The following is a 17,029-nucleotide window of genomic DNA, read 5'->3' on the forward strand; positions in this document are numbered from 1 at the left end:
CAGGTGGGAGGAGTCTATCACACCATGATGTCACTGATGGACTCTATAATGTCCAGCTGGAACTGTAGGAAGAAGGAGGATTGTTGCCCGCAGTGTAGCTGCCTAGTCTGCAGGAACCCGCAGCTGTTTTAGGCGCCAAAGAAAAGAAAGAAAACGAGAAAAGAAAAGGAAAAAAAACAACAAAACAAAAAAAAAAAGCAAAGAAACCCGCGGCGACAAACGGGGGGGAAGCGAAGCGGCTACACGGTACTGTACGGCGTCCGGTGTTGTCAGAGTGTACCTAACGCAGGCCGGTGCTACTGTCTGAAAAAGGCTCTCCGCTGTCTCTCCTCACTGTCTTCAAGCTTGCCAACGGGAGAGATAGCAATGGTATGGTTCCCCCTTACGTCACCAGTCAAGTGTGCACTTGCATAATCGTGCCATCCTGTGTCTTGTAACGGGGTGAATAGGGGGGCTCGGCTATGTCACGCAAAATTTTTAGATAAAAAAACAAAAAACTAAAAGCAAAAAAAAGCAGGTGAGGACCGATTTACAGGCGTCCCTCGCCGACACTTCTCTTTTTTTTTCTCATGTAGTGTCCTCTCTTCTCATATAGCTAGCCCCTCTGTGACCCCCCCGTCACTCTTTTATTTTATGTCATTTTTTCGGTTTCCTTCATAACCGTCCGTCCCTGTCACCACCGTTGTCACTGTTGTCATGGCAGCTCACGTCACATCGCTTCATCAGTAAATTAAAAAAAAAAAATAAATACAAATACAAATCGGGAGTGTCGAGTCGAGATCCTTAAATCTGAAGTTTTTTTTAAAATCCAAAATGTATATATATTTTTTTTCTTGTCTCGTGTTTACATCAGCGTGTCAGGAGATTCATTTTAAGGCTGAATCCAGATGTTCGATAATAAAAAGCAGTTTTGTCGCCTTTACTGCATATTTCTGTATTGTGAGGAGAGTGAACGTTATATCCGACCTTCACGATTCAAGTGGTCCTTTTTTTTATGCATTAATTTTAAGTTATTTTTCTTTTGTCAGTTGGAAAAACTACAATGTAAAGTCCGTATTGCATTGAATTGTGGGTAATTAAATCGGTAAAATCTGCAAGCAGAGTCTCTGAAAGTCGACACTCACAGACGTCCCAGGGAAGAGAGATGATGTCCGGACATTTGGATTCAGCCTAGAGGCCAATAAAATTATAACCGGGGTAAAAAAAAAAAAAAGAACTTTTGTAAAGAAGCATAAAATTCTCTCCTTTGTTTTTTTATTTTTTATTTTTTTGCTTCTTTTTTTTTTTTTAAAGTTTCACCTCAAATCTCCAAAGAAAAGAAAACAGACGTCTGTGACGGTTTTGTCACCGAGCAAAATCCTCACGGTCCAAAAAAAACCGTAAAGAAACTGAAAATGTCTTGTTGTTTTTCACGGCTCGCGAGAAGACGAGTCTGTACCTGCGGCTTCCTCTGAAAGTTTTAACGTCCAAACAAAACTCTTCTCCTTTAGTTCCAAGACTAATTTTAATTGTCCTCAAAAAGTGCTGCAGGCCGGGCAAAGGACATATTCAATCGACAAATGTCCCGATAGGATCGCGTCTTTTGGACCTGGACCCGCTAAAAACCCGTCCCTGTGTTGCATGGCAACGTGATCGGCAGCGCTGCTGTGAAACGTTCCAGTTTCGACGGAAGCGCGCGTGTGTGTGTGTGTGTGTGTGTGTGTGTGTGTGTGTGTGTGTGTGTGCGTGTGCGTGTGTGTGTGTGCGTGTGTGTGTGTGTGTGTGTGTAAGAGTTAGGAAAAGAAGAACTCGAACGTGCCGCGTCGCCGTGGAGCTGAGTGTAACGTAGAGCTCATCTGCCCCCCCACACCACCCCTCACCCCCCACCTCAGCATGGCCTTTTGTTGTCTGCTCGTGTGTGTGTGTGTGTGTGTGTGTGTGTGTGTGTGTGTGTGTGTGTGTGTGTGTGTGTGTGCGTGTGTGTGCGCGCTCGCCTCATCAATCACGCTTCTTCTTCTCATCAACATGGGTCTCTAATCCTTTTTTTTTCTTTTATTTCTTCCTGATTCACCCCCCCACCCCCCCACCACGTCGTCGCACCTCCTCCTTCACCCGTGTTGTAAAAAAAAAAAAAAGAAACATCCTCTTAACGTGCCTCTCTTTTGTCTTTGACCCCCAGATTCACCGACGAGCGACTCGGCTAAATCAAAGGTGAGTGTCCCGAGTCTGTGACGTGAGTAGGATGACGGGATGGTAGGACGAGAGCGTCGCGAAATCGGCTTCACCGCAGCTTACCCCCAGCCAAAGGCCCGTTTCACCAACATCACAAGCGGTTATCGTTCTCGCCGTTTTTGAGGTCTCCTTCGTTTTTCTGCCTCCTTTTCAAAACGATGAAGTCCACTTTGAATTTGTGGCGCTGGGGAAAAAAAAAATGCACGCAAAGAAACGAGCGAATCCGCCCGGTGCACCGTGGCGGTTCGAAGTCGCCGAAAAGAGAGCCCGTCAGAAATCAGAACTATGAATCAAAATGTGGCACGAAATTACACCGAATCGGCTTTTTTTTTTTTTTTTTTTAAATTACGATATTCGCTTCATCACCGTTTTTCGCTGCGTTTTTACTTCAGGTAACTTAAAAACGCAAACTACTTTCTACACAATAAAAGCCTGCGTGTGATGAGCAGCTTCTCCACAAATAATCTGCTGCTAAATATCTGTAGTACGAAGAGAGGAAGCAGAAATCTCAAGGTTTGATATCTCAAAACAAATTTTAAAATTTAAAAAAAAAAAAAAAATACACAGCAAAAGGGAAGTGAAAAAAAAAAAGCTTCTTGTGATTTGGTGGAACGGAGCCGTGAAGGCGAGTGCCGACCAGAGATACGCTTTTTCTAAAAGTCCCGCCGAGTGAAACTCGCGGCTGAGAAGCTCCGGGAGCGTACAAAACAAAAACAAAACAAAAACAAAAAGCAGAAGTGCTCTCGGCGGTGCTCTTCATCATTGCGCTGCTGTTTCCTGGCTGCTCCTCTTCAGCTTCGACATGCGGCAGCGGCAGATTTCACCGCCGCTTCTCCCGCTTCTCCCGCTTTTAATGCCGGCATGGAAACAGTGATGCGCTTCCATGTTTGTGACGCCGCTAACGTTCCTCTCTCTGTCCACTTCTCTGGTTTGTGGTGCTTCACGGGAGCAGGTGGAGTACAGACTTTAAAACTTCCAGGCAGGGGGGATGGGGGGAGGAGGGAGGAGCGGGGGAGGCGGGCGAAGGGTTTGTCTTATGTCTCCTTCTTTCGCGCGTCTGCCGGTCTGATTTGGTCTCTTCTGCTCCGTCTCTCGTCTTTCTGTCCCTCCTCCTGTCCTCTCCGCAGGGTTCCTGGGGCTCAGGGAAGGACCAGTGCAGCCGAGAGCTCCTGGTCTCCTCCATCTTTGCTGCAGCCAGCCGCAAAAGGAAGAAGTCAAAGGAGAAGCCGCTGCCTAGCAGCTCGGACGACGACCTGGACTCCGTGTTCTCCAAGAAGGAGGTCGCCGGCCCGAAGCCGAACCACCACGGCCCCCAGGCCGAGGCGGCGAGCGAGAGTCGCCCCGGCCCCAACGCCAAACCCAACGCCAAGCAGCAGGCACGGGCCGAGGAGAGGAAGGAGAACGGGAGGACGGCGGAGCTCGCGCCGAAAGCCAAGAGAGAGCACCGAAACTCCCTGTTCCTGAAGGAGAAGACTCCGTCCAGACACCCTTCGCCCGCCGCCTCTCCGTCCCCGAATGCCTCCGGCTCCGCGAACGTCAGCTGCCCGACGGCCCCTCGGGGGAAGTCCTCCCCGTCGGACCCCCCGTCCCGGCCGGACGAGAACACCTCGGACCTCGGCACCACGAGCTCCGGAGCGTCGGCGCAGCGGTCGAGGCCGAAGAAGTGGACGGCGGGAGCGTCGCCCGATCTCCCCGCGCGCGTCGGGGCGGGGGCGTCCGCCGGCGCCGAGGTGAGCTCCATCACCTCCGACTACTCCACCACCTCCTCCATCACGTTCCTGACCGGAGCGGAGTCCAGCACGCTCAGCCCGGAGCCGCAGGGCGGGGAGGAGGCGGACGACGAGCGCAGCGAGCTCATCAGCGAGGGGCGGCCCGTGGAGACGGACAGCGAGAGCGACTTCCCCGTCTTCGCCCCGGGAGGCGGCAGCAGCCAGTCCACGCCCCGCCCGGAGCAGAAGGCCGAGCCGAGGGGCGACGCGGCCGAGGGGAGCGCCGCGCCGAAGCTGGAGGCGCGGCGGCTCTTCCCGTCGCACCGGATGATCGAGTGCGACACCCTCTCCAGGCGCTGGTCCCTCCGGCAGAAAACAGACAGCGAGTCGTCCGTGGAGGGCGTGGCCGGCGGCGGGGAGCGCGGCGAAGGCCGGGCGGAGTCGTCCACTCGCCTGTCCCGAGTCCTGGAGGTGATGAAGAAGGGCCGGTCCACCAGCAGCCTCAGCTCGTCCTCGCGCAGCGAGTCGGAGCGCTCCGAGCCGTCGTGGCACCTCAAGATCACCGAGCGGCTGAAGTTCCGGCTGCGGACGTCCGCCGACGACGTGCTCGCGCACAAGAGCCGGACTCCCGACGCTCGCGGGCAGAAGAAGAAGAACATCCGGCGGAGGCACACCATGGGCGGGCAGAGGGACTTCGCCGAGCTGGCGGTCATCAACGACTGGCGGGAGCAGGGCGGGGCGGACCAGGCGGCCGAACTGTCGGCTCTGGACCGCCTGAAGCCCCGGTGCTCCTCTCAGGACTTCTCCATCCGGGACTGGATCGCCAGAGAGCGCTGCCGAGGCTCCGAGGGGAGCGTCGAGGCGGCGCCGAAAGCCGTCCCCGAGGACGACCGCCCGGACGCCCGGGACGTCGCTCCCGAGGGGCCTCCGCCCCCCTCGGCCCCGCCGGACGCTCAGCCTCTCGAACACGTCAACGGCGACGGGCCGCAGGGCAAAAACAAAACCTCCCTCGGGGCGGACGCTCACCCGCACAAACTCTCCGGAGCGCAGGTGGTCCGCTCGCGGTTCTACCAGTATCTGTGAAACGGCGAGAGGGCGTCACAACAACAACAACAACAACAACAGAATGAATGTGTACGAATGTGGGTATTTTAGCTGAGGTTTACTGCACAATATTTTTTCTACAAAGTATACTTTCTGTATCTACTGTACATACTGTGTATAGGCTCATGATTGTTACTGGAATAATGCTGAAGAGATGTTTTATGTGTGTAATCCATACTGGAACTGACGTGGAAACTAAACAGACTTTCTCCTGCAGGAATCGAACTAATGCAAGAACGTGACGATTGTTATAATGAAATTAAAAAAGGTCAACTTGAGTATTCGAGGAAGCCTTTTTTCTTTTTTTGTTGTTTTTTTGTAAGGAATCATGGTTCAGTTCTTCCTCTTATAAGCGGTATGAAGAATGTATTACTCTTTTTTGGACTAACACTAGTTGCTCGTGACAAAACGATATGTATGTGGATTTTAAATTTTTTGTTTATTTTTGTTTTGCCTGTACTTGAAGTACAAGGAAATAACCGAAGGCTGCTTTCTGAGCTGGGTGCTGCGGGAAGTTTCTTTTTTTTTTTTTTTTCTACAGCACGGTCACGACAGCCAGATATTTAGCTTGAAGGACTGGACGATTATAATAGTTTTATCCAATAAAGACTGAAAAACAGTAATGAAATGCTGATACTATAGTATCTAATGCTTGGTACAGTAGTTTTTGTTTTTTTTTAATTTTCAAAACGTTGTTCAGTTATAGTCCAAAAAAAAAAAAAAGACAGTTTTTACATGTGCGAATTGTTTTTATCTCGAGACAAAAAAAAAAAAAAGTGCCTCTTTTCTTTTTTTTTTTAAACTGTTTTTTTTTTTTTTTATAGACAGTTGTCGAGATGAGGACGGTTCGTAGGAGAGAAAAACCCTCACAGGCATTCCAGATATTTCTTTTCCTGTGTTTAGTTAAAACTCCTAGCAACATCAGAGTATTCAAATTTTATGTTTCATTTTAGTTTTCCTTCATTTTTTTTTTTTTTTTCCTCTGTGGTTTTGAAGTGCAGGAAAACGCATGGGCGCTTAAAAACTGGGAGAAGAAACAAACAAACAGAAAAAAAAAAGACAGACGTATCTTTGAAGCTGCATGAGACAATGTTTGCAGAGCAGCGAACATCTCGCCTGTGTACAGCAAAACATGGGTGCAACGCCCCCCCCCTTCCCCCTCCCCCCTTCAACAAACACTGGAAATAAATAATCTTTATTAGATTCTCGCGTCTGTTTGGTCTCATTGTTTTACACGCTCAAACATCTGGGAGGAAGAATAGATGATTTATTCTCAATCTTTTACAAAGATTTTTTTTTTTTTTTTAAATGGGGCTTTATCGTCTTATTTAACTTTAAATATGTAAACATGATCCAAGAAAAAAATATATATGTATTTTATATCTTTTGGACATTACACACTGCCGCAATAATAGTTTAAATTAAACACCGAGTTGGTAAAAGACAGTAAAAAAAAAAAAATGTTTTTGAATTTCTGACAGGCTATGACTCAGAGTCCCAGTAAAGATGTTACTTTATTATGATAGACGCCAATAAAATAATATATTTTTTTTTTTTTAAAGTTGATACTGTATTTGTACATTTTCATTCATTTTATTTTATTTTATTTGGCGCCATGTGTCGTCAAGAATTCACTTAAGTTACATTTCAGTACATTTAAAACGTCTATTGTGCGTATTTAATTCTGCTAAAAAAAAAAAAAAAAAAAAAAACGAGATCAAGTAAAATAAACTCAAAATAAATGAAATGCAGCAGGCCTGGGAACTGTTCAGAACTTGCCTTTGAATTATCTATTTTCTGATTTCATCAGTATTAAATTAATTCTCTGGTCATTCTGAATACATTCAGACTCACGGAGCAAAAATAAACTATCAATAGCTGCACTGTGAACGGGTGAATGTTTATTTTTTTGCAACGTTATTAATGAGAATGATTTTGTAAACGATGATTATTTTCCACAAGGTAACTTATTTTCCTACTTGTTTGTTTTTTTAATCCTTTATTTCACTGCTTCTTATTTAACATAAGGTTGAAATCCTTTGTGGAAACTTTTAAAACGTAATATTGTAAAAAAAAAAAAAAAAAATTTTTTTTACACAGCGTTGAAAAGAAGCTGTTACGTGAAACCAGCAGAACAGGTGTGACGACATGATGTTGTGCGAAGAGACAAAAGAAAATATGTATTTCTTTTTTTTTAATTTCTTTCCGCTGCCGTCTTATCTAACGTCCCCGTGACCTCCCGTAGGACCATTTCACGTGTCTATAGGGAACAACAGAAGGAACACATGTTCAATTTGTACAGGTGTGCAGATGCTGCACGTCAGGTGACACCGTTTAACGTGACGTCATCACGGCCCGCGTGCAAACATTCGCTCACAGAACAGAGATCACGAATAGAAAATTAAGTGACCCGTAATTGTTTTTACTCACAGCCGAGGTTTTCGGCTCGTATTCAAAATTCCCACAAATAATGAATAATTTAATTTAAATTATCCATGTATCCATGGCAACAGCATACTTAAAAAAAAAAAAAAAAAAACACTTACAAACTCATTCCAGCAGGGGGCGACATGCGGAATAGAAACGCTCTCATACTGAAAACAGCAAAAGTGAAGCTCTGTTGTGTTTTTGGATGGTAGAAAACAGTTGTTTTGGGTTGTTTTTTTTGACAGAGAGCATGTCAAAGGTGATTCAAAAAGACATCAGCTGGATGAGTAACCCTTTTGTAGAGCTCTCATTGGGTCTTCAGTAACTATCTCCCTTTATTTTGTATTTGTATTAATGGTTCTGTGGCTCCATAAAATGGTTCCTTATCCTGCTGATATCTTCCCTCCGACACACCTAGTGGAAACATATTTTTTTTTTATCATCTAAAAATAATGATATATTTCTTGATTTCAGCATTTCTATTTCTTATGTCGCCACCTGCTGGAATGATTTTGTAAGTGATTTTCCAGGGCAGCAGTTCGGACCTATCGCCACCAATAAAGTTTAATACACAAATTCTTCTGTTAAACTTTTATTTTTTTTATGATTTAAGGGTTATATTAGTGTTTCATGTTAGTTTTCTGATACTGTCTGATCTATTTTGACATTTTTTTTTACGACACCAAAGAACTCCAAGTGTATTTGTGTTTGTTTTTAAGGTGCAACCCAAAAAATTATAAAGAAGACAAACAAGTTCGTCCTTTTTTTTTTTTTTAGATGATTTTCATCTTCATAAAGGTAAGTTTGCCAACAAAAAAAAAATAAAACTTCTCAGTTTATCATCAACAATGTGGGCTGCACATACAGACTACTAAATCCTGCACTATTAATAAGGCTGTAAAAGCTGTTAATGAATGTACATCTTGTCTTTATTTGTGTTGTTATTTAATTTCAATGAAATCGTGGAGGAAAACTAGGCGATTTATGGCACCTTCCGACTGGCCACACTGTGGGACGTGAATGAATAAATAAATATATCTATTTTCATAAACTTTATTTAGAACATAAAACAGGACAAAGCAACGACAGTCTCTCTTCTTTACATGTTAATATCAGCTGTCTCGGGGTCACACCTCCTCATATACAACAGAATATATATATTTCACAAACTAAAAGAACAAATACAAAAAAAACTCTAACGGGGTTCAATCAAATCATATTCAGACAAAAGTGCATGAATAAATATATATATAAATATATATACCTCATCACAATAGCTGCCCCTTTTCGCAGATTTGGGAATGTGCGCGTGCTGGCAATTTGGTAACGAGCAGCCTCGTGCCGTAACCAAAGTGACGTAACGTGAACGCGAGCTCTGTGTCTTTATTTTGTGACCTCCAGACACTCAGGCAGTTTCTGGCAGCCTCGGACCTCCAGCTGACATCTGCACACAGCTCAGGTAAAAACCGGTGGAAACTGCACTGTGAACGGGTGAATGTTTATTTTTGCAGCGTTATTAATGAGAATGTTTTTTTTTTGTAAACGATGATTATTTTCCACAATGTAACTTGTTTTCCTACTTGTTGTTTTTATTTTTATTTATTTTTATCCTTTATTTCACTGCTTCTTATTTAACGTAAGGTTGAAATCCCTCGTGGGAACTTTTAAACCGTAATATTGTAAAATATATATATATATATATATATATATATATAGTTTTACACGGTGTTGAAAAGAAGTAGCGTGTTTGAAGCTGTTACGTGAAACCAGCAGAACAGGTGTGACGACATGATGTTGTGCGAAGAGACAAAAGAAAATATGTATTTATTTTTTTCTATTTTTTTTTAATTTTTTTTTTTCCACTGCTGTCTTATCTAACGTCCCCGTGACCTCCTGTAGGACCATTTCACGTGTCTATAGGGAACAACAGAAGGAACACATGTTCCTTATTTCAGGTCGATGACGCCGTTTAACGTGACGTCATCACATTCACGAACAGAAGCAGCACAGATCACGAATAGAAAATTAGTGACTTATAATTGTTTTTACTCACGGCGAGGTTGTCGGCTCGTATTCACGTTTTTTTTTTTTGTGGTAAAAATTCCCACAAATAATGAATAATTTAATTTAAATTAGGACCCTATTAAACACACTCATACATATTAAAAAAAAAAAAAACCATCACTAATCACAAAGAAGGTTTATTGCCAAGTAAGTTTTTACATATTAAAAATGATCTCACCTCAAATAAATGGTGAAATTGTCCTTTTAACTCCTGTAAAAAAATAAGAAAAATAAATAAATAAAATGTCCCCTGCTTGTCCTGAAGGCGCCATGTCTGCCGTCGGCCTCCTCCTCCTCCTCCTGCTGCTCCCTCTGATCTCCGCCCAGACGTTCCACTGGGGTCCCTGTCCGACCCCGAAGGTGCAGCCCGGCTTCAACCTCTCCCAGGTAAACACGCACCATTCGAACGCGTACACACACACACACACACACACATAGTACACGCGTACTTTTACACATACTTTCGTCTCTGCTCGCAGTACCTGGGCAGGTGGTACGAGATCCAGAAGCTCCCCGCTTCCTTCGAGAGAGGGAAGTGCATCGAGGCCAACTACTCCTTGAGGAAAGACGGGACCATCCGGGTGCTGAACTCTCAGTTCTAGTGAGTACCGAGTGGTTCTGATCGACGCTCAGCTTAGCTTAGCGTAACGACTGGAAACGAAGGGAAACGGCTAGCCTGGCTCGCTCAGGTGGAAAGGCGCCGACGTCCTCCGTTTTCAAACAAGTCGAGGAAACGAGGAAACGAAACGAGGAAAAGGCAGCCGAGTCACCCGACAGATCCTCAGACCTTTCGAAAGGCGCAATAATACGTTAAATTAAAACTCCGATAACATCGACATGTATTGAAACTATCAGCAAAGGTTAAAGTGACTGATTATTGCACGTAAATTATATGTTTTTGATTATAGTTGTTTATTGTCGATGTCTGGAGAAGGGCTTTGTGAACCCTGAGCAGTGACTTAAGGCTTAAGGTGGAGAAAGCCTTTTCTTTTCTTTTTTTCCCCCAAACAGAGGAAAGACGAGAGGACGTTTGCTTAAACAGACAAAATGACAGACAGCTGATTCTGTCTTTTCTGATTCTTGTTTTTTTTTTTTTTTTGAGTGTAATTGTTCGATTTAATATCTTAATTATCTGAATAAAATGGTGTCTCAGTAAAGAGAAGGTGCGTCTAGCAGAAGGGACGGCGGTCGTCCGGGACATGCGAGAAGCGGCCAAACTCGGAGTCAGCTTCTCATACTGTAAGTACTCTTTCCTTTCTGTATATATTCTGTTGTCTTCTTCGACCTTCTTCGTCCCAGTCGTTGGTTTTTTTTGACGGCTCCTCCAGCTGGCGAGGCTTCGTGTCTCCTGATTCGCTGATTCTCGATGTTAAAAAAAACAACAACAACAACAACAACAAAAAAACAATGAAAGCAATGTCAGTCGGTCCAAACTGAAACATGTGAACAACTACTTTTTTAAAGAAATTTGTGTGCTTCCTTCAAAGTGATGCAAACTACATCGTCACGGCAACGGTTAGAAAAAAAAAACACCAAAAAAAAACAACGGGAAGCGAACGGCGGCCTCGTTCGTCGAACCGTCCCACCGACCAAACTCGCGTTACGTAGACGTCGTCTGAGCGTCGTCACTCCTTCCGGGGGACGCCAGGTTGTAATTATTCATACGACCACCGGAGGGCGCTTAACTTTAAAACGTCACCGCTGGTCGTTAAAAGCCTGTTCGCGCAGAAGTTGTATTTATCTGTGACGGCAGCTGTTAATTTCGCTGTTTTTGCTCTCTTTCGCGGATGTCTCTGTTTGCAAATCAATTTGAAAATGTCTCCGTCCTCTTTTCCTCTCCGTGACCTTTGCCCCCCGCCCCCGCCCCCCCCCGCCCCCTCCAGTCAGTCCCTACGGCCCGTACTGGGTCCTGTCCACCGACTACACCAGCGTGGCCGTGGTGTACTCCTGCACCGACGTCTTCCGCCTGTTCCACGTCGACTACGCCTGGATCCTCGGACGCTCGCGCTTCCTGCCCCCGGACACGGTGCGCTACGCCGAAGAGCTGCTGATCGGCGAGGGCATCGAAATCTGCAAGATGAAGGCGACGGATCAGACGGGCTGCAGGGACGACTAGGAGACTCTCGGAGACACGCCGAAGGAGGCGTCCACGATCTCTGCAGAAAGACGACCTCATATTTAACACCTCAAATAGAATTTCTTTTCCTCGTTGAAGATTTTATAACTTACACTTAAATGATCAATATCTAATCGGGTTGTTGTTTTTTTTTCTTTAACTGAAGGAATTATATTGTACCTTTTTATTGAAATGATTACAAACAAATCCAACTCTTTTCATTGATTTCCACCACGATCCAAAGCGACATCATCCCCACGGCGTCACCGCTCCTCAAACCCTCATGACGTAGCGTCGCAGATGTGTATCAACACGTAAAAGTCCTATTTTAAAAATATATTTTTTAATTTCTTTAAGTCGGTATTTAGATGCTTGTAAGATGGGGGGAAAAGTGGATTTTGTAAAACAAAACCGAAAGCAACAAAAAGTGGGTCACCTGTTGGCGCGTTGCTTCTTTTTTTCCGCAGCCTTGTAGATTTTCTGAAATGATCAACTATCAACGATATAATCTTGTTTTTGAAGGAACAACTTTGGAGGGATTCTGCGTCCAATAAAGATTCATTCAGAAGTTGTTTGGTCACGTTTATTCCAGAAAAACATGCGGTTTCGTCCCGGCTTCGCCGAGATGTCATTTTATTCTCGGTACGTACATTTTTGCACACAAACTTGATTTTTTTTTTTTTTTTTTTGATCGCATCGCATGGATCTCCCCAAAAAGCACAACTCAGTCTGTCAATTGGTTTCTCTGAAACTTTTCTCTGTAATCGAGCATTAACAGCTCCAAACAGATTTTACATCCTTAATGAATCGGGCCTTTATTTTTATTTATTTTATTTTTTTTAATAAATCCTCTGTGAAGTGTGTGAGTGAGCGAACGTCAACAGAGAGAGGAAAAAAAACAAAACAAATACATATACCAGCTGGAAATATCAGGAAGGACTCCTGAGTAAATATGGTGCAGTGCAATCTGGGCAAGACTTGGCTGTGTGTGTGTGTGTGTGTGTGTGTGTGTGTGTGTGTGTGTGTGTGTGTGTGTGTGTGTGTGTGTGTGTGTGTGTGTGTGTGTGTGTGTGTGTGTGTGTGTGAGACTCCTCCGCTGAGCCTCACCATAGACCACAGGGAACCAGCAGAGGAGCAGCAGCGTCTCTCTGCACCGCTTCAACAAATCACTCACAGGTAAAAAACACCTGCAGAAGTTTGACTTTTTTTTTGGGGGGGGGGGGGGGGGGGCATTTTATTTTTATTTTTATTTTTTTAAGTCTTTTTATTTTGTTGCTTCCGAGCTGGGCGTTGTTATATTCCTGCACAGGCCCCAAAAAACGTTGAGCTCGACAGACTTTTTGGTTGATTTTAGGAGGTTCGAGATGAAGCTGTTGGTGTTGCTCGGTTTTCTCCTCGGCGTCTTCGCCTCTAATCTCAGCGGTGAGTTTCTCTTTTCTAATCTCTAAATAATAATATCTGGCTATTGATGTTCCTCTGGAAGCAAAGCGTGGGATCTTAACGTTACCCACACGGTAGAAACACCCAGGAGTAAAGATTTTAAACCCCGTGTGATTTATGTGTTTGATGCATGTGCGTGTAGAAATGCTGTGAATCATGTGATGACACAGAGTTTGTCTGTGTCTATAGGAGAGTATTTGTTTTGTGTACAAAGAGGACTCTGTGTGGGTTTCCAGACCGTGTGTGTGTGTGTGTGTGTGTGTGTGTGTGTGTGTGTGTGTGTGTGTGTGTGTGTGTGTGTGTGTGTGTGTGTGTGTGTGTGTGTGTGTGTGTGTGTGTGTGTGTGTGTGTGCAAATGTTCAGTCCTAATATTTGAGGAGGGAGCAGGAATCCTTACAGTCCTCTGGCAGAAAGCTCGGACCTTCCAGACCTGAATCTAGTCTTTGTGCGCGGGAAGCTCTGGGATGTTTGGGAATGTTAACCTCTTCTCCCGTCTCTCCTCCTCTTCCTCGTCCTCCTCCTCATCCTCAGAGGCCAGAGTCATCCCAGAAGGAGGTACTGTTCAACATAATTAACACTTAAATCTTTTAGACACCCTCACAAAATCATTCGCCTTCCCACGGAAATATTTGGCACCGCGAGAAAAGTTTTCCTTTCACAGTTTGCCTCCAAATATTTCCCTGATAAGTACATTTACTCAAGTTTCTTGAATTGGCACTTAAGTGTTTTCATTTTATGCAACTTTCTCCTTCTTCTCCAAAATATTTTGTTGAAAATATTGTACTTTTTACTCCACGATGTTTGACTGACACACTCTTCTAGTGTAGTGGGGGAAAAAAATTATTTTGTGAGTTTGAATTCGAATTTTTCTGATGAACTGAATGATTCGATTTTTCTTTATAGGTTGGGGGGGAATTATTTGTATGTCTTAAGCTTAAAACAACCTATTTAAATCCCCACTCGGATCAGCTGGAAAATGCAAGCTGAAAGCAAAACTGTTTTTACAACCTGGTTGACTTTTTCCAATTAGCACAACCTTAAATAACTGCAGCGTGAAAATGCACATTAATGCAACGTCCAAAAGTGTAAAAAAAACCAAAAAAAAACCCAGCTACTTCTAAAGAGGAGGTGTGGTTCTCCTCTTCTTGTGGAGAAAAACTGGTTCTTCCTCTCCTTTCACCTTCATCATCTACAGGTCCACGCCCCTCATCGGCTTTTTGTGTAGAAACATTCTGGGAATTTGTGCCTCTTGTGTTTTATTTACCATTAAATTTAGGTCACAGCTCTTAGCAAAAAAAAAATTAAAAGAAAAAAGTAGACACTTTTTTTTTTTAAAACCCAGAAGGTCTTTCAACAACAGTCACCGCAGTTCTGAAGGTTTTTCCAGACTCCTTAAAAAACGGAGAATATTTTTTGATAAACTGAACTACTGGAACTATAAAATGATGTGACTAAAAGTGAAGCTAAATTGCAAAACATCAATAAACCCCATATGGAAGTGGATTTGTCCTTTTGAATCGTGTCCTGTCCTTCTCTGACGTGCTGCGTTTCTCTTCAGTGCCGTACGATGAACCACCAGCGGTTCCCTACTGGCCCTACTCCACCTCCGACTTCTGGAACTACATCGAATACTTCCGATCCATCGGAGCCTACAACCAGATCAACGAGATGGCCCGGGCCTTCTTCGCCCACCAGCACCTCGGAGACACCCTGGGCTACGAGACCAACGCTGGGCATGAACACTGAGAGAGGAAAAAGAAAAGGGGAGGGGGGGGGGGAATGAAATATACTAAGTCATTTAAAAAACAAAACAACAAAAAAACAAAACATTTCTTACTTTGACAGATAGGAAACATTCAGAGGAATAAAAGAAGTTTACAAATACAACTTTAAAAAGTCCAAGAAATGAAATAAGGTCAAGAACAAGGGACTGAATTCACTGAATGATATATCACTGTTTGTAGCACGGCCGTTCTTCTAGAATACAATTAGTGTAACTGTTTGTATAGTATCCGCATGTAATGTGCCACATATAAATAAAGGATTTTACAATGATGTAACAATGTCTAAGAAATCATTACATTTTATTGTTCTCTTTTAATTTAAATTCTTCTGTTCTTAAGATCTTTAATTTCCTTGTTTATTAAAAACAAAACAAAACAAAACAAAAAAAATCTGTCATCTTTAAGGTTACTCGTGTGTGTGGGGTCCATGGAATAAAATAAAATCAAACAAAATAAAATAAAGCAATTTAAAAATGAGTTATACAATTTTTGTATTGATGAATGTATTATTTTCTGGCACCAAATGTCACCAAAGTCTCATACAAGAATATATTTTCTGAGGAACTTTAGTTCTGCTTTATTTGTTCCGCTCGGCTGAGGGTAATTTATGAGGACAAGTGCCGCTGCTGCTGAAGTAAATCCTTTTTTTTTGTTGTAAAAGACTCGTTTTGTGTTCCAGACCTTAACTCACGTTATTTACTGCTCTCTTTTACAATACCCCTTAGCAGTTTTCTGTTGTTTTGACAGCTCTTTTTTTTTTTTTTTTTTTTAAAAGATGTTTTGTACTTTGGAGTTTGCTTCCAACTGTCATAGAACAAACCGGCACATCCGGGAACTTTGGCTTTAAGAAACGTCTTTTGTCGGGAAAACAAACGACTCCCGCCAAAAGACTTCAATGTCACAAAAACCAGTGGATCAAAATTACTTCAAAATGACACGGCAGCACCGTGTCCAGGTTTTTTTTTTTTTTTTTATCTCCACTCTGCCTACCAGAAAAAAAAAACGTTTAATTTGATCCCTCCTTAGTGAAGTCACTTCAGTCTTCCCTTTCCATAGAGTGGTGCCATGGAGCTTTTCTATCAGGATCTTTTTTTAGGACATTACATTAAAACATTACATTACATTCAAAAACGGGTTAGGTAAGTTTTTTTTTTTTTTTTTTAATCTTAATTGTTGTTATTGGGGCCCGAGCACCGAAGCTGCGAAAGCCAATGTAAAAATATGATTCTTTTTATCCTGAAAGTTTGAATGTATTTTTAAAGGCTTTATTGTATTCAAAAACTCATGAAAGTTGGTACAAAAATCTCTCCCGGCAAAACATTTGGTATTTTAGTGGAGTCGCAAGTGGGCGTGGCCAAATGGCTCGCTAGCAACCCCTACACAGATGCACCGGCAGTGACATTTACGTACATGCACGGAAATCGGTGGACACGTGTATCACACCTAGACGTACAAAAAATGTACGTCGCACCATTACGTCAACTCAACAGGAAGTCCGCCATTTTGAATTTAGTCGCCATTTTTGGCAATTCGCACATGTTGTACTTTAACGAACTCCTCCTACAGATTTTGTTGGACCGACTTGAAATTTAGTGTGTGCCCTCGTAACATGTTTGGAATTAAAACTGATCAAAATAATTCGTTTTCGTCGATCGGTGTAGCCGTGGCGTGGCGGCCAAAAAGTGACCCAAAAGTCATGCCACAGCCTGTTGTTCAAAAAATGACCGGCATTTTCAAAGTCAAAACTGAATTATGTTTTTTGTTTTTTTAAGTCATGACAAAGGGGGGAAGATCAAACCCTAAACCTTTTGGCTAAGAGGCAGCAGTCCTAATCATTGCGCCACTAATCTTTCCAGGATTTAAACAGCATTGTGACAAATCTTTGGCTCACTGCAACCTATAACTCCACCGTCCACAAATATTCATTCAAATGCGACCAAAATTGCCGCAGACATTCTTTGGATAGTAGATATACATGTTTTCAAGGGGGTCTGCAGTGATATTAAATATCTTCCTGTAAGTCCTGAGTCCCCTTAATAAGCCACATGGTTCATGGAGAGGAAATCCCTCTAAGGGTAAGCCATGTGGTTCACAGAGGGTAAGACCTCCTAAGGCGAGTCCCTGTAAGGGTAAGCTGTTCAGGTTTGTATGTGCAGTCGTACTAATACCAAACC

At 43.3% G+C, this 17,029-nt stretch overlaps 4 protein-coding genes across 12 annotated transcripts in view; 3 read left to right on the forward strand and 1 right to left on the reverse strand.

The window, feature by feature from the left end:
- arhgap21a (Rho GTPase activating protein 21a) overlaps positions 1-5,302 on the forward strand; it is a 71,124-nt gene extending 65,822 nt beyond the window's left edge. For all 7 annotated transcript variants that reach the window (XM_069696434.1, XM_069696433.1, XM_069696435.1 and 4 more), the window contains 2 exons: positions 2,159-2,190; positions 3,339-5,302. In XM_069696434.1, coding sequence (XP_069552535.1) covers positions 2,159-2,190; positions 3,339-5,003 — 1,697 coding nt within the window. In that variant the 3' untranslated portion in view covers positions 5,004-5,302. The remainder of the gene's footprint in view (positions 1-2,158; positions 2,191-3,338) is intronic.
- Positions 1-17,029, reverse strand: part of cops9 (COP9 signalosome subunit 9) — a 202,300-nt gene that overhangs the window by 67,895 nt on the left and 117,376 nt on the right. The gene's annotated exons all lie outside the window — the stretch shown is intronic.
- apodb (apolipoprotein Db) lies at positions 8,852-11,920 on the forward strand. Its single transcript, XM_069696420.1, has 5 exons — positions 8,852-8,910; positions 9,781-9,902; positions 9,995-10,116; positions 10,669-10,754; positions 11,399-11,920. The coding sequence occupies exons 2-5, from the start codon at positions 9,786-9,788 to the stop codon at positions 11,629-11,631; spliced, it is 558 nt and encodes a 185-aa protein (XP_069552521.1). The 5' UTR covers positions 8,852-8,910; positions 9,781-9,785; the 3' UTR covers positions 11,632-11,920.
- otos (otospiralin) lies at positions 11,951-14,850 on the forward strand. Of its 3 annotated transcripts, none has more exons than XM_069696422.1 (4): positions 11,951-12,807; positions 12,986-13,053; positions 13,435-13,626; positions 14,630-14,850. In XM_069696422.1, exons 3-4 carry the CDS (start codon positions 13,536-13,538, stop codon positions 14,815-14,817), a joined length of 279 nt encoding a protein of 92 aa, XP_069552523.1. In that variant the 5' UTR covers positions 11,951-12,807; positions 12,986-13,053; positions 13,435-13,535; the 3' UTR covers positions 14,818-14,850. The 3 variants fall into 3 exon arrangements, with proteins under 3 accessions (XP_069552523.1, XP_069552522.1, XP_069552524.1); XM_069696421.1 differs by having other exon boundaries at positions 13,603-13,626; XM_069696423.1 differs by lacking the exon at positions 11,951-12,807 and having other exon boundaries at positions 12,890-13,053; positions 13,603-13,626.

The sequence above is a fragment of the Brachyistius frenatus genome, unplaced genomic scaffold (assembly GCF_029030835.1).
Source record: "Brachyistius frenatus isolate BFR_SWC_R1_liver_20210118 unplaced genomic scaffold, ASM2903083v1 Contig_21, whole genome shotgun sequence".
Classification (NCBI taxonomy): Eukaryota; Metazoa; Chordata; class Actinopteri; family Embiotocidae; genus Brachyistius; species Brachyistius frenatus.